At 38.2% G+C, this 16,398-nt stretch overlaps 1 protein-coding gene across 1 annotated transcript; it reads right to left on the bottom strand.

The window, feature by feature from the left end:
- Positions 1-2,194: 2,194 nt before the first annotated feature.
- On the bottom strand, positions 2,195-10,717 carry prdm2a (PR domain containing 2, with ZNF domain a). The gene is made up of 4 exons (XM_015004952.2): positions 10,630-10,717; positions 9,373-9,442; positions 4,478-8,431; positions 2,195-4,018 (listed from the first exon to the last, which is right to left on the bottom strand). The coding sequence occupies exon 3, from the start codon at positions 8,359-8,361 to the stop codon at positions 4,507-4,509; it is 3,855 nt and encodes a 1,284-aa protein (XP_014860438.2). The 5' UTR covers positions 8,362-8,431; positions 9,373-9,442; positions 10,630-10,717; the 3' UTR covers positions 2,195-4,018; positions 4,478-4,506.
- Between the last annotated feature and the right edge of the window lie 5,681 nt (positions 10,718-16,398).

The raw sequence follows: 16,398 nt of genomic DNA, 5'->3' as shown, positions 1-16,398 counted from the left end.
GGACTCCTCTCACTCAAAATGAGACACCCAGTTTTAAAGAGTTTTTTTGTTTGTGAGTTTTCCCAAATATTTTTCTCATACAAGATATTCATTTTTGATCATGAGAAAAGGTGCATGATTGATAAGTTTGTTGTACAGCAATTTAGATTTCTCGGCACGAGCCCAAGTCTTTTGTAAGGAAAAAAAAAAGTGCTACTTTCCATTTCTTGCTGCTCTTTGGGATTTTGTTTTGCTCTTTTGCCACATGCAACTTGTCTCTTTATTTAAACAGAACCTCAACCTCTGCCCCAGAGTACACCAGCAAAAAAAAAAAATTAAGCAACCATCTTGGTAAATAAATCTTAGTGGACAGTCAAAGGTCAGGGGCTGCAATTCAGTCATCAGAACAAAATATGTGCACACAAATTTCAAACAGACTCCGGGGAACGCATTTGACATTTTACAGAATTCATCCTGTTCTCACACAAATTTACATTATCCTATGTTTTTTTCCCCTCTTTAAAATGGTCATTTTATGTTGAACTCTTTGGAAACAAGAGATAACATGTTTTAAAAAGCCGCTCTGTTGCAGGATTCTTAATTGCTTTGCAGGAGAGCGAGTGACAGTGAGTTTGACCGTCTTTGCTCCTGTGTTCAGCTGAAATTGCCTCCCTCTCATTGTTTTGTCTTCTGTCAAACACCCGCATTAAGTGAAGAAGCAGTAGCACCTGACCATATCGGCTTTTTATTCATCACTGGAAAGAGAGCGTGAGGAAACACTGCCCCCACCTGGCCATCCTGTACCTTGTTGAAATATACCGCTAATTTTATATAATAGTTGTTTTAAAAAGTGAGTATGGTTCAAAACATTTAGTTTTCAGAATATGAAAAAGCAATGTGGACGCAGGAAATTCTAATCTTAAGCAAAATATTAAACATTCATACTATCTGTAATGACTACATGGGAAGAAGGAAAAGGGAATAGCTGTTCATTTTTTAGCAGGTTTGTTTCAAACACTCAACTCAAACGTTTTGGGGGCATTTTTTTTTCTCTAAATGTTGAACTTTGTTGGCCATCACTTACCAATAATTTGGCTTCATGAAAGTGTCTTCTGTCCGTGTTGTTCACCAACCCTGGTCCTCAAGGCACACTGTCCTGCATGTAGACGTTTCCCCGATTTTGACACACCTCACACCAGTTCAGGAAAACCCTGTTAATCAACCATCAATTGAAATCAGACGTGTTGAAGCAGAGGAACTCCTAATACCTGGGCGTCCAAAGTCTTCAAGGGTCGGTTTTCTGCATGTTTTAGTTCTCTCTCTGGTAGTAATGCTGCGTTCCAGTTACCTCGGAAGTCGGATGACCCGAGGTGACAGTGTTCCAATTAAGACGGAATTTCAACATGGCGACGCCCGTACCTGTTACAAAGATAATTTTAAGCTTTATTTTCCACAAGCAAACTATAAGTGGTTATAGTAGTTTGTTCAGTGTAGAGTTGTAGGCGCTACATGCAATGTGTGTCTTGACATGTTTCCACTAAATCCACTGTTGATGCTAGGAGCGGCTATATTGAAACACAAAGTCGACAGTAAGTCTTAACCGAGAGTAGCTCCCAGTGGGAAATCTGAGCTCGGAGAGAGTTCCAGTTGATTTTTCCTAATGGGAAGTTGGCAATTGGGAAGTAGCGTAACTACCTACTCAGCATGCCAATGTTTTGCTCAGGCCTGCTAACGAGCCATCATTTGATTCAGCTGTGTTAAAATAGGGAAATAACTACAGGATTTTTTTTTTAATCTCCTTGAAGGGTAGTTTTCTGTTCTCTTCCACATCATTCTCTTTTGCTTTTTATATTGGAGCTTTTGAAATATTTTTTACTTCTTCAATTAGGTTCACCACTCCAATAAATGTTAATTATTCTTCTAAATATTGTTAGGGCCCACTTTACTCTCAAATCATAGACAGATGGACTATATCCTTTTGAGTCTTCATCTTTAAATAATGTATTTTTTTTTCTTCAACATCAATGATGTCTATGACTAAATATATCTGCTATAATTTTGGACACACTCATTTCAACAAAAGAATCAGAATCAGAATCAGTAGCTTGTACATCTTGACTTTTAGTTATAAGTCACAGTACTTTGAACCCAGCTGAATTAGATGCTAATCCACATCAAGGAACATTTTCTAAACAGAGAATCACATCAACTCATATTCAGTTGACGCTCAATTTATTTTTAACACGTGCTTGAAAAAAAAAAAAAACAGCAACTTTAGTGCAAATCAAACAGGAATTATTCAAGAACATGATTTTAAGTTATTAATAAATATACATGACTCAATTTACATTTTTAAAATGCTACAAGCAGTTTTCACAGTTCAGCATCTGTCTCCCAATCTATTTTGTACATCCAACACATTTCAGTCAGAACCAAAAAAACACCAGGCCAAAAAAAAAAAAAAAAAAAAAAAAAATTAACAGATATAGAGACTTATCAAGTTTCAGATTACAAAATTAATATTTAAATCTCACACAAAATAATTACCCTGTATAGCAGTTATTTTTCCAAACTTTTAGTTGATATAAGAAACAAAATCTTACATAAAAACAAATACTATTTGATTTAGGACACTGTGCAACATTTTTTTTATATCACACAAGAATATCATCTCCCAGCCAAAAACAATTTTTGAAAGTACGAACAAAAGTGAAGTGCTTGTGTGTTCCAGATGATAAACAAACATTACATTTTCAATCACTGTAGGGATAACAAAACACCACAAAACAAATGTTTGATAAGTATTTCTGGGAAGATGTGCAAAACAAAGCATAAAGAAGAGAGTAAGTCAGATGAAAATGCACAGATGCCAAATATTGGGATTGGTTCAGTCAAAGATGCAACTAACTTCACATAATAGAAACACAGTACTTCTATTTGGGGTTGCGGTCCAAATGCATCAACTGGCAAGATTTCTCAGTTGTAGAGAATTTGTTTACATCAATCTGTAAATACATGAGAAAATACACTTCATCGCACTTAACTTAAAAGGTGTTCATATGCTATTCCCTCTGAACAAGAATTACACGTAGCTCAGATGTGAAAGTAAATTTCAATAAGACAATGGTTTATATAAAGCAGCTAAATAAATTCTTTGAGAAATACTGAAAGATGTCATGCTGTATTTTACCATTTTAAATAAATTTCATGGCACACAAGAGCATTCTACTCAAACTCATTTAGTAGCAGCGGGGCGTCAAAAAATGCCTTTAGCATTAATTTCAGTAAATATTACATTCACAGCTATTATGGAAAACCCACTACTCTGACTGTCTTTCTAAAATTTAATGATTACAAAACATAGGACTTAAGATATGAGGTTCAGGCCAAGGTTACATTATATTGTGCTACTGTTTAAAACTTAGGGAGGTTTTGTTGTAACTTAAGAAAAAAAATCTCCAAATGTTGAATTTTTGAACAGCAGACATGCCTTCTCTTTACTCAGATTGCTGACCTTACCCCTCAGAGAAAAGCTTCATGATCAGATTCAGTATTGAAGTTGTATCAACATAATTCATCATAAATGTGTGCAGCGAGAGCAGAAGCTCACACACAGCATGCAATAAGAATTGAAACCAAAAGGCAACAGAGTACAAAGAAGAAAAAGTGCAAATGCATGCCAGAAATGATTGCCACCTGCCATGCTCTCTAAACCGCCCATCAAGAAGGAAATGCGAGGAGCTCAGTTCATCCTACTTCCTTTTCCAATTTGTAGCATGAAGCAGCCAGATTAACTTCAAGTGCAACTCCAAGCTATTGACACAGCAAGCTTATGCAACGAAGAATTCTTTTTTTCTTCAAAATCTCAAGCTACTAAATTGGCATTCACACATTCGCTCAAGTTCGCATTACAGGCCTGTTTTATCCTTTCTGTAATCAGTCATTTATTGTACACTATGATGCAGTCTACTGGGTTTCCAGTGTGATTACCAGTACTTCTCCCTGTAGGGTAACGGACAACGTTTCATACAGTCGAGTCCTGAAACGACAACAAAATACAGAATTAAAGTTATGAATGGAAAACATAACAAATCATCAGGTTTTATGTACATTGCCCTTCATACATAGCTTTACCCCAGAGAAAGAGAGTAAAAAATGCAACCAAAAGAAACAGAATGGTAAAAGACAAAAAAAAAAAAAAAAAAAGAAATCCCACAGCCAGAAAACACCAGCAAAGAGGAACATCTTGTCACCAAGATTACAACTACTGGATCCTCTTTGCTTATTTGAGAGTCATACCAGAAAAAGGCCTTGTTTGTCCTACTATCACAAATGTAACCACGTGGAATTAGCTAAAAGATATTGTGCGTGGCAACATTATCTCAGAATTTTGAGAAAACTGACCCCAAACACACATCAACAGAGATGGATCACCAGACACAAAAATCAACCCTCCACTTTTCTATATCAATTATACTATTGGTACAAATGTATTTACCTGCACATCCTGGAGGATTACTCATGTTCTCAAGCTGAGGTTTTCTGCTCAGGGCAGCCTTTAATGGCCCCAGATGCAACTTCTTCAGTCTGAGGAGCAGCAGCAGATGTATCTGTCAGTGGGACACTCTGCGGAGGTTTCACAATAGTGATTTTAATGGGAATTCCCTTGATGCTGTGCTGCACTCTGCTGTACTGCCGCAGAGACGGGTTGAAAGTGCGAATGGGAACTTCTGCCAGCGTGGGCGCCTCTTGTTTGGGCTGTATGCTCTCCTTAATGATGATTTTACTTCGTTTGCTTGAGAAGACGGTTTGCACTGGGAGAATGGCAGGTCTCTTTGTAGAACCAGATGTCTGGAGTCTTGTGTTATGCCGAGGCGGGGATTGCAGTTTCTCTTTTAAATGGGAAACTCCTCGATGCGAGTGTTCGTTGTTCTCTTTCGTGAGAGAGATTCCTCCCTCTTTCCTTTTTTTCATCTCCTTGGCCTTTTTGGGGCAGACGGCCATGTGTTTGGTTCTGCTGCGGCGCATTGTGAACTCTCTGTTGCAGTGAGGGCAGACAAAGATTTCTACCTGTGCAGGTGACAGTTTGTTTGCTGAAGAAATTGACTTGTTTCTATGTGGCATAATCCTCTGGACAAACTTCTTCTTCCTTTTATTGAGTATTTTGATCTTGACTGGTGGCTCTTGATTTGGTTTGGACCGGTTTCCCTGACTGACTCTGACTGAAGTATTTAGTCCGTTAGCAGAGTTTGTCGTAGACAAAACTCCATTCTGGGTTTTTGCAAAGTGGCGCAAGGGGACAGGATTTTTTCTAGGCGTGTATCGCTTCTTATCACTTGCATTTGCACATGCCAAGATGTGCTTGTGCAGCTCTGGCATGTTGTCAAAGCTTTTCCCACACTTGGTGCACCGAATAGCTGTACTAAAGGTTTGTGGGATGTTGTGGGTGGTGAAGTTAGTAGCTGAAGCAAGTGACCCTGCAGGGGATCTGTTGTGGTAAGGAAAGGGAGGCGGCTTAAAGCTGGGATAATGCTGGTTTATGCCAAGACGAACATCAGGCCCTTTGATCTTACCTCCATCTGAAGTCATGATCTTAATTGTTGTAAAGAGCTCATCAGCAGTCATGTCGACGTTGCATTCTTCCTTTTTGACAGATTTTTTTGATTCCTCTGGCGACTTTGTGACTGAAGGATCTGTATTGATTTTACTTGTGTTGTTGTAGTTCTGAGGTCTCAGTTTACCCTTTTCTTCTTCCGTGTGTGAGCACTGCTGGCCAGGATGCAGTTCATTTTGATGCTGCTTCAGATTGCAAAGGTAGACAAATTCTTTTGTACATGCACTACAAACGTAGGTCTTTCCGACACCGTGAAGACTCGATCGATGGTCGAGAAGCGCGGATGGCTTGCCAAACAGCAGCACACAGAACTCACATTTGTAGGGCCATTCATCTGCATGGTCAGCCACATGATGGCCAAGTTCTTTCATTGAGTGGAAGAGTCTTTCACACACGTTGCAGATGAAATTCTTGGTGAAAGTCTGCTCCTCTGCATCAACTGCTGTCTCAGTTGAGGGTTCTTCCTCAGTTTTGTCAGGAGGAGAGGCAGGAGGTGTTTTAGGTGCGGTTTCAGACATAGAAACAGACCCATCAAATACTTCCTCGACGTTTTTTGTAGGAAGCTCCGCACTAACAAGTCCTATACCAGGTTTTGAGTCTGCCACAGGAGGAGAATCAGACGTCATTGGGGTGTTAGATGCTAGGGTTACAGATTCTGGGATGGCAGGAGTGTCCACAGGTTGAGGGTCAGGTAAAGATGTGATCTGTTGTTGTTGTTGATTAATGACCATCTGAGTGGGTGCTAGAGGCTCAGCTGTATTCTCTTGTAAAGTTATTGCAGCTGGCACAATACTTCCTGGAGCTTCGAGAGCTATGGTACACTCTATTAAAACAGTGTTGCTGGCTAATTTGAGTAGGGAATCATTTAAGGTTACAGTGGGTGGGAACGACACTTCTGACACAGGAGCAGATTCAACCATCGGTGTGTTGAGTGCAATCTGATCAGTGAGAAAGACGTGGCTAGGTAGATTCAGGGTTGGGTCAAGTGGCTGGGAGAGAGTGACAATGTTTGCAGAGTTGGCGGAGGCAAATGCAGTAGTTAAATCACACTGTGACGAATTTAATGGATTTTCTGTGCAAATCACCAAGGGTTCTGGAGATATGTTTGGTGCAAGTACCTGGATTGGTTGGTTTGAGGGGTTGGAAAGAGACGGAGGTGGAGTCAAAACTGTGATCAACGAGGGAGCAGCAGGGAGTACAGTGTGAGTGATTGGAGAAGCAAATGCTATGGCGCACTGTGGAGATGGTTCCAAGGCAAGAGGAGCAAGTGACGCAGGTGATTGAGTCAGAGAATTTGGGGGTAAGGCAAGTCCATAAACAAGTCCCTCAGCAACATGCTCCAGTGGGTTCACAACATCCGAACCCGTTACAAGAGTCACGTCTGTAACTACAGGCGTTTCTGGATTCACGTGGCTTATCATTTGCTCCTCACTACTCATTATGACCTTTTCCGCCACATTTGAATTTGAACCCTTACACACAGGATCAGATTCACCAGGGCTCTTTCTTTGTAAACTCAAATCTAACGCAGCTTCAGCTGATGCTTCATCTTCATTTCTTTTGACTGTATTAGAAAGATCCAGGGGTTGCTGGTTACATGGATTACCACCAGTAGCTGGGGCCCAACACTCTGACAAAATGGGACTCCCTTCAGGCACAACTACAGAATGAGGTGCATCATTATTCTCATTTCCTGTTTGTTGGACAGGCGAATTACGCTGAGCATCAATCTGTCTTTTACTTCCATCACCCAAATCCAATGGATCTGGCTCTCCCGTTTCTTCATTTGCCGCAAGAATTTGCTGTGAGGTCCCAGTGGGAGAGCCAGTTCTTCTCCTAAACTTTCCAGTCCCAGAAGGTAGGACAGTGAGTGAAAGAGGTGATGAAGACTTCTGTCCATCAGTGATGAGGGCAATTGCAGGTTTAAAACCCTCCTGTTTCTCAAGAAGTTGCTTAAGTTTTGGAGACAGGAACACAGTGCGTTCCTCTTGAACAATCTCTGATTCTGTATTCTGAGGGAACAGATTCTCAATCAATGATGACAAAAGTGATGATGAGGGTGAAGACATGACCACCTCAGACTGCAGTTCAGTTTTAATCTGTGGTAGGAGAGGTGGTGTGGCGGTTCTTCTTTTGGACTGTTGTTGACCAGGTGCTTCTGTATCTGTGTTTAAAACTTGGCTAATCTGCGCAGGGCCCAAAATTAGGGTGTCCATTCCAACTAAAGTTGAGGACCCAGAGCGGATTTCCATTTCACAGTTATTTATTGTACTTGTTGATAGTATCTTTCCATCAATGTAAAAACTAAGATTCTCGGAAATATTACTAGACACATCTAGCATATATTGCTCTGCTTGTTCTCCATTATTTTCCAAAACAGCAGTGGAAATAGTTTTCGTGGCCTGTGTCTGTTGTTGAAAAGATTCACTTAGTAGTACTTGAGGTACTTCCTCTTGTGTCAGCTTGGCATTTTCTTTCACTGTAGGATGCAGTTGGCCATCAGGGATCCTGCCCTCCTCATGCTGTCTGTTCATACTTGTGGATATCTTCTCTGGAGATTTGCAAGGATGATGAACGTGCATGTGTCGTTCCAAGCCTTGTTTGCAGGTAAAACATCTGTTACATTGGTGGCACACAAAAGCTTTTTTGTCTGTATCTTCGATGGGGAGCTTGTGAGAATATAAATGCTCCCAGCTGATATCTAGTTGTTCTTGTGTATCCACCCTGTCTCCACGTTCAGAGATGTTCAAGTGGGAAGAGTCTTCCATCCTCACTTAGCATATGTATATAGTTGTTTGATCGATGTTTTTCCACACAGGATAGCAGCAGCAGTCATACCTATTAAGATGATAAAGAAAATACTAGAATTCAGAAGTGTGATACAGATCATTGAAGGATTGAATTACATCAACTTTAGCAAAATAGAAAAGAAACGAGACAACAAGAAGCATTAGCAATAGGAAATATTAGCTGGCTAATGTCGTTTGTGAATCTAAACATCATTGACCTTTTTACGAGGTCAATCCTAAAAACCTGAATGCAGTAACACAACCAATCATAAGTGCAACATGGTTAACAATGGCAAAGCCTTGCCATAAGATAGAAACAAGATTTAAGCAACAAGCATCATATGTATTAATTCCAACGGGAAAAGGAATGTATAGAGGAAATAAAAAGCTGATTGAGATAAATAAAAATAAGATATGGGAGACCTAATAATATACTTCAACTGTTAACATCGTTGCTGTACCACATAGAAAAATTGTTTTACATGCCAGGAAAAAAAAAAAAAAACTAAACTTATATGTTAAGTTTACGTCACAAATGCATCATATATTTCTGGAAAAATATCAAAACGTTAATCCAAAAGAAAATGTGTCTAAACTGATACGGTATTAGATTAGAAATGCTGTGAAAAAAGTATGTCCTCCTTACAGTTTTCCTTTGTAAATATCACATCACAAAAACAAATTAAATATTCAAATTCATTTTGTAAAGGAAAAAAGCCTAACTAAACCAAGCCTAGACTACGTAAAAAAATAAAAATAAATAAAAATACAAAACATAACTGGAAGTAGCAACAACTGTCATCAACATGTTCTTCAGTTTTGTATTAACTGTATTTACATTTTGTATTAAAATTAGTTTAATGATCTTTAACATTTAAGTGTAATGGAACAGCAACAACAGAGGAATACCTTTTATAGAACTACACTTCTTATTTACAAATGTTTCTTTGAAAGTTGGTAAGGTTAATTTAAATATTTAGACTGGCTTACCATTTTTACCGCAAGGTTAGAATGGGTGTTTGTGGAGCTTTATGCAGATTTTTTTTTTGCTGAGGTTTTTCTGTTGGGGAAAAAAAACAACATGTAAATGATCATTACTGTATGCTCCCACAAAACAAAAAGAAGCACAATGTAATAATTAGCAATGAGGTGAAAGTGAATGATACAAGTAGTAGTTCCTCTTAACAGATAGGAACAGAAAAAATAAAGCACATTAAAGGATAACAGAACATTAAATTCTCGTGAGAATACTACCTAGATACCCTTAAACATTATTTAAATGTATTTTACATCAATAGTTATAAAATACTAGCAAAATATACAGTTGACAATAGGGCGGTGGATTTTGACATAAACCTTATGTTCTATGACAAAATGGCAGGCCTGTCATGTCTTATTTGTTCTCCCATGAATCTTGTTTGGAAAACAAATGTCAATTTAAATACACACAAAGCCTAAATCTAACTTGTCACTGATTCGAAACACGCTTTTCCAAAAACATACGTTTTAAAATGTATATTTCGCATAATTATGCACACAATGCAGCGTTTAAGTACATAAAGACACGAGATGACACGTAAACAAAGACTTTTTAAATATATGTACATTTCCGTTATATTTACAGCACAATGATCCGGTGAATTCTTGTACAAGTGAGACACTATTAAATATATTAGCAGAATCTATATAATTCAAGGGCCTACAGTAATGAATAAGTAGAAGCTATTTTAAAATATTCGGTTTCTATTTTAATTACTGTAGGCTACAACAGGTCTATTTTTTTACTACTACCACGTACATACCGATAAATAACAGTTGTTTTATTTTAATAAGTTAAAGGCAGACAGGCGAAGAGGTGCGCCTCCCCTGGTTCCGTGACGCTGCCCCGTCCTTGCTCCATTGCTAACAGCTCACACAACACGTCGTCACATTTACTCTGGCTACAGAGCCAGCTAGCTCCTCTTAATTTAAGGTCAACAAGATTTACGAACGCAAGCTTTTAACTATTTACCGAGCAGAATTAAGACACTAAGAAATTACTAAACTAACGTCTTCGAGCAAAGCCTCATACACCATTTTAAAAAAGGGAGTTGTTATCGACCGCTGTGTACGCATCTACCGATAGCTACAATGCTATTGCTAGCTTGTTAGCTTTCGCCAAGAATTAAAACCAAATGTTTACCGCGACAGCCTCAAGTACAGCTTGGTGGATAAAATTTGGAAGAAAAAGAAGGTCTTTAAACATACATGTTGCTTCCAAAGTTCCAGAAAGGTTTGAAACAGTCCTGTTGTGCACCTTGTAGACAGCTGTTTTTCCACTTTACTCTATCAACAAAATTCCGGCGTTCTGATTGGACAGGGAATTAGGATGTCAAAATATAACCAATCAGTGAGAGGCTTCTTAAAGTTTAATTTTTTAAAAGGACAAAAAGACTGTTCTTGCAGATAAAATACACCTAAACTGAACTAAACTATTATTGTGGTGTGTGAATATAATCATTTTATTATTATAGAATTAAAATTAGTAATACTTACACATAATGTTTTTGAATACCAAAAACCTAGATCGTGAAGGAAATTTGAATACTTGTGTAAAAGATGGTTTTACAATGTCTGCGATCTTTTTTAACTTTTCGTATCCGACGTAATTGCCATTGAATTTTACGAGTTCCAAAAATATTTATGCTCATTTTACATGGTACAGTTGAAATTTTTGAAAAAATATTTATACAATTTGTTTTAGATCACACGGTGAAAGTAACAGATATATTGTTAAAAACTAGGAGGAAGATGTGTTAAAAAATAAAAAATAAATCAGGAGCGCACCTGCCCGTGTCTATAAAAAATGGTTGTTTCAAAGTAAAACTGGGAAGTGTTGCATTAAAACTGCAGAATTTTTTGTAATCTGACATTATTTCATTAGATTTTTTTATGCTGTCTGAATATCAGAAATATTATTCCAGACTTGTCAAAACTGGATAACGGGTTAAAGAAATTGCCATAAAAACATGTCACTATATTCCATTGTAGTGTGTTATCTTGACCAGGAGAGGGGGCAAAATTAAAAGACTTTATTTCAATAAAGATGAGCGCACCTCCGCGTGTAAATGTTTGCAACATTTACAAATTTCCAGAGTAGGGATTATTTTTGAATGTGCAGTCATTTTTGGTATCCCACAGTAACCTTATGATACTTATGTGCGCAGTATATACAGTGATTACATCTGAGGTGTTATTCAGCAATGCGTGTAATCGCATTTATTCAGGTAAAGAGCTTACAAAATATCTGTGCACGAACACGTAGTTTGATTAATTAGTTTGTATCAACTTGAACTATATGCTTTACGACCATTTCAAGCGATTACATTTTGAAGAGAGAGGGATTAAGCTGCAGACTGTAAACAAAAGAAATATTCATCAATAAGACAACTTATAGCTTGTTTTCAGACAAAAAAAAAATCTGTTAAAACTTTAAATAGTTTAAAAGCCGTATAAAAAGATGTGTACAAACCCATTCAGTACACTGAGAAGCAATTTAGTAGTGAAACTAATCACACACAGATGTGTTTGAATTGAAAGCCATTATTTCTGTTAATTATAATGGTTTTTCCACATACAGGTAATGTAAACATGACATTCAGAATTACAAAATTTCTATTTTCTAATCTAAAAAAATAAGAAAATTCATTTTTTTCTCAGGTGTTTGTTTTTGTCTCTGTGTTGCCCTTCAATAGACTAATAACCTGTCCATTCCATTAATTTTTTCCCCAAAAAATAATTATTTAAAGACTTATTTAGTTACTTATTTAGTTACTAATATTAGTTGACACTAATATTAGTTAAGGATTTCTACTGAAGCTACCAGGAAGTATGTTGCAATGGTTGTAACTTAAAACTTATAGGTCCTGTATAGATTTTTGGGGGGCAATAGTTTAATGGCAGCAATCTTCAGGTAATTTTTCTAAATCTATCAGGGCAGTAGATGAGAATAAAAAAAATTCTAATAGACAGAAAACACCATTGTAAACTACAATAAACTCCTGGTTAAATATTCAAATTTTGATAAAACTGTTGGATAAGGGCTACATTCCTATCCATCAATCATCTCTGTCATTTCTGTTTTACATCTGTCCAGAAAACAGAAGACACATTGTGCTGACATGTGCCAATAGTATGTGTCCTCCTCTCTGTTTTCCTTAACAATCGTCAATTGAATCCCGACAGCTGGATTCATATCAATCTCACACCTACACTGACACAAAGCTAACTATTTGGCTTCCCATGGCATTATTTCCAACCTGTAGGAGTTCTTCGGACCCCTCAGCCCTGCTCGATGTGCATCTGTGACATTGTGGTGCACATGGGTGGTGTTCCTATGGCACATGCATGGCATGTCTCTCTTGTTATGTTGCATGTGGGCTGAGTGGTGTTTCACTGTGACACCACATGCCAGACCTCTGCTGGCCATAATGAAAGATCATAAATAACAGGCTTAACCCACCCTGCTAAGCCTTACTTTTTCCTTCTCTGTATTGTACAATCAGCATTCTAAACCCCGCAGCTAACTTGCTGAAACAGCACAACGTGGAAAAAAAAAAAAAAGTAATTGAATAAGCATTGAATTCTTTTTTTATATTATTATTTTTCAGTGGAAGTTTGGTTACGATTGTGATTATTTATAGCATGTTCTAAGTTGTTGTGGACCTGCCGAAAGCTCTGGTGTGTCTTTCACAGCTGATGGCAACTGGGGCTGGGAAACTTTAGTCAGCAGATAGAAACTGGGTCTCTGTATTGTGCATGTATCAAATCATTGTTTAACCAGGTGTTGAGGCGTCAAAGTCGAAGGAAATACAAGCGATTAGGCAAATGAAGCAAACAGAATGATCAAGAAAGAAGAAAATTGCACTCTAGAAAAAAACGAGGACAAGTTGAAGTGGAAAAAGCTAATATTTAGAGCAGTAGAGTTAGCTGGTATAAACAGAGATCATACATTCTTAAATTTGCCAAGGTATGTATTCATGTCTCAGTGACCCCTGGGAAGTCAAACCAAGTAGAAACATGATCTGTTTAGTTGCTGCAGCATATGGTCATGTGTGTGGACATGAACTCGGAAACACGACCCTTTAGCCTAAACGTGTAAAAGCTAAGTGAGACATTTTAAGTCTTAGCAGATACCTGTGGAGCTGAATTATTGCTCTCAACAGTAAACCAGAGCAACATACTACGTGCAGAATCTATCCTGTATATTAACTTTTGATTTGTTTGCATTATCCCCAACTATATCCGTGTCATGATGTTTTCACATGCACGCGAGCGTTTCCGTGTGGATACGATTTCTGCAGGTAAGTTCTGAATGTATGTACACCCTGTTAGATTTAGTTCCCAAGGCCACTGTTTTCAACATCAAATCAAAACAGAAAATAATATCCAATATAAATGTAAATTGGGTTTTATTTCAAGAGGCTGTTTAGTTGATCTCAAAAATCCTTAAGAACATGAAATGGATGGCTTAGAATTTTTTTAACTGAGGTTTTGTTGAACGGCTGTAAGCAGTTGGTGCCTTACCTGCAGCAGGTAACTCTTTTGACTTCTTTGTTTACGCTGCGTTACCTCAGAAGTTGGAATTTGCTGCTCGGTCTGACGTCAGACAAACCCAGCAGTAACAGTGTTTTAGTTAGGAAGTCAGATTTTCAACATGGCGACGCCCATAGACATTGTTTGCAGTAGTTCTTACAAACATAATCTTAAGCTTCCCTTTCCGTGAGCAAGTGCCACTTTTAATTTGTTTAGTTTATTGTTGCAGGTGCTAAATATAACATCGATTTACAGTGTTACACTTGACATTGTAAATCAATGTTGAATGTGTCTTATTTTAGAAGATGCGCGTGTATCTTGTAAAATAAACATGATTCCATTACATCTTACTACTGTTGATGTGAGAAGGGGCCATGTTGAGACAAATTGACTTTTACTTTCGAAAAACAAATACAGTCAAAATAACATGGCAGTTTATGTAAACATTGTTATAGGTGCTGATGCAATTTCACCATGGGTAATTGTTTACGCAGGAAACCTAAACAGGAAATGACAGCAACGGATGATGTGTCACCAATGATCTTCCTACATGAAACACCAACTCAAAACAACAAAAAGAGCGTTTTGTGCATTTTACAAACCAGATAACATCAAAAGGTAATAACATTAGGTAGCAATAGGGAATATTGAAGAAATTTAAGCTTCAGCATACCACCAAACAAGCTACTTAAGTCAGTGTTTTCGAGTGCCCATAGCAAAGCCCCTGAAAGTTTTGTGCGAGCAATGCTACCTTAAAACACCTCACTTAGTTAAAGCTATTCAGTAAAGAGGAATGGGCCAAAATGAACACAAAGTGTGATTTATATAAACTTCTGACTTTAAAGAAAGCATCTAAAAATCTTAAAAAAAAAACTAAAAAAAAACTTTTGATATTCTGGCATTTACCAAATAGAAATTATTTTTAGAAATCCTAACTGGCCTAAAGCAGCTGAAGTTTAGTGCGATTTAATATCAAACAGTGAGAAAGTAGGTTATGTGTTTTGTAGGTAAACATCTGGTTTCAACAGCAGAAAAACAAGCATACGATTAAGTGAGCTAATGGTAATAAAATATTTAAACAAGAAGGATAATATACTCTTGGTGAGATATAAAGTGTTTTTTGACATTTTCACAGAAAACAGTCAAAAAAATCAGAACTATCCCTTTAAACTCAGACAAGAAGCTTGGGGATTGTGCTATAACATGTGCCAGATGCTAGTTAGCATATCCTGTGGCGATGGGCACCGGTTTGTGCCAGTGATTCTCCACACAATGTAACATTCAACATCAACATGAAGATGTAAGACAAGAGAGACAAAGGGAGAAAGCCAGCGAGGTGGACCCCAACATGTCTCATAAACCAGAAAGATCACTGAGTAAGACTTTGGCAGTAAACAATGAGGGTCTCTGACTGAAGATATGTCCCACACCAGCAAAGACAAAGACGTGACTGTCATCTTACAAGATGTTATGTCACTGGCATCAACATGAAATTTATTGCATTCGTCTCAAGTGCCAGATGTGCAGACAAGAACATGTAAATGTGAACATGCAAATACAAGTGGACACTGTACGACACAGCACGAAAAAAAAAAACGTTCAGATTCATCCAACGTTCAGAGAACACACTGAGAGAACATGTTCACTTAGTCATTGCTGTCTGCAACTCTGCCTTTCTGTAGCCGACACCAGCAAATGTAGGTGACCCATTCATCATCCCTGCAAACATTTACCACACATCGACAACACCCAGTCCGTGTCCGCCACCCAACCTTGTTCACCAATTTGCCAGGTTCCCAGTTCTCCCCTTCCCAAGTCTGCTCTGTCTCAGCTGTCTGTGGCACTCAAAGGTACTAGCAACACTTTTTTGTCATCACCGAAACTCCTGCAAGTTATCCAAGCACGCTGGTGAACGTGGAGTACTACTGCAGAGCTCGAGTCAACCCACGACAGTCTTTCTGCCAATTCTGTGGGATGAGCTTCATCAGCAGATTGAGAACAAGTTACTGGTAAACAGTATGTCAAAAGCTTCTGCTTGTGAACAATGTCGAGTCTTATTGTGTCCTCCTGGCAACTGACACAAACATTGGTTTTATTTTTTGATAAGGGAACTGAATTGTGGGCGTGCTCTCAAGCTGCTCCTGACAAGATTAGCTGTAGACTGAATGAGCCCATTGCCGTTTTGAACACATCCCTGGTGGCAGCAATTCAGTGTGGCACTTCCATGTTCTCTTTGCATTTTCCTTGCTTTCTTCACTCTCCCCCAGCTTCTTCCCACAGGTGGAAACAGCCAGTGGCAGCTCTTTATTGCTACGATCACTCATGACATGTCTGACCGTGTGCCTGATATGGAAAAGTCTAAGGGAGACATTACCCATTCAAGCTTCGGCAGATTAGGTTTGCAAAGAAAAGCCTGCTCATCATCTACGCCATTCTTCTATT

The sequence above is a fragment of the Poecilia mexicana genome, unplaced genomic scaffold, assembly GCF_051168715.1.
Source record: "Poecilia mexicana isolate PSO_F unplaced genomic scaffold, ASM5116871v1 scaffold_7, whole genome shotgun sequence".
In the NCBI taxonomy this organism is placed as follows: Eukaryota; Metazoa; Chordata; class Actinopteri; order Cyprinodontiformes; family Poeciliidae; genus Poecilia; species Poecilia mexicana.
The sequence above is the reverse complement of the archived record's forward strand: the minus strand, read 5'-3'. Positions and strand labels throughout refer to the sequence as shown.

What these genes read in the sequence shown, in the direction of transcription:
- prdm2a (XM_015004952.2), bottom strand. Translation starts at nt 8,361, where the DNA reads ATGGAAGACTCTTCCCACTTGAACATCTCTGAACGTGGAGACAGGGTG.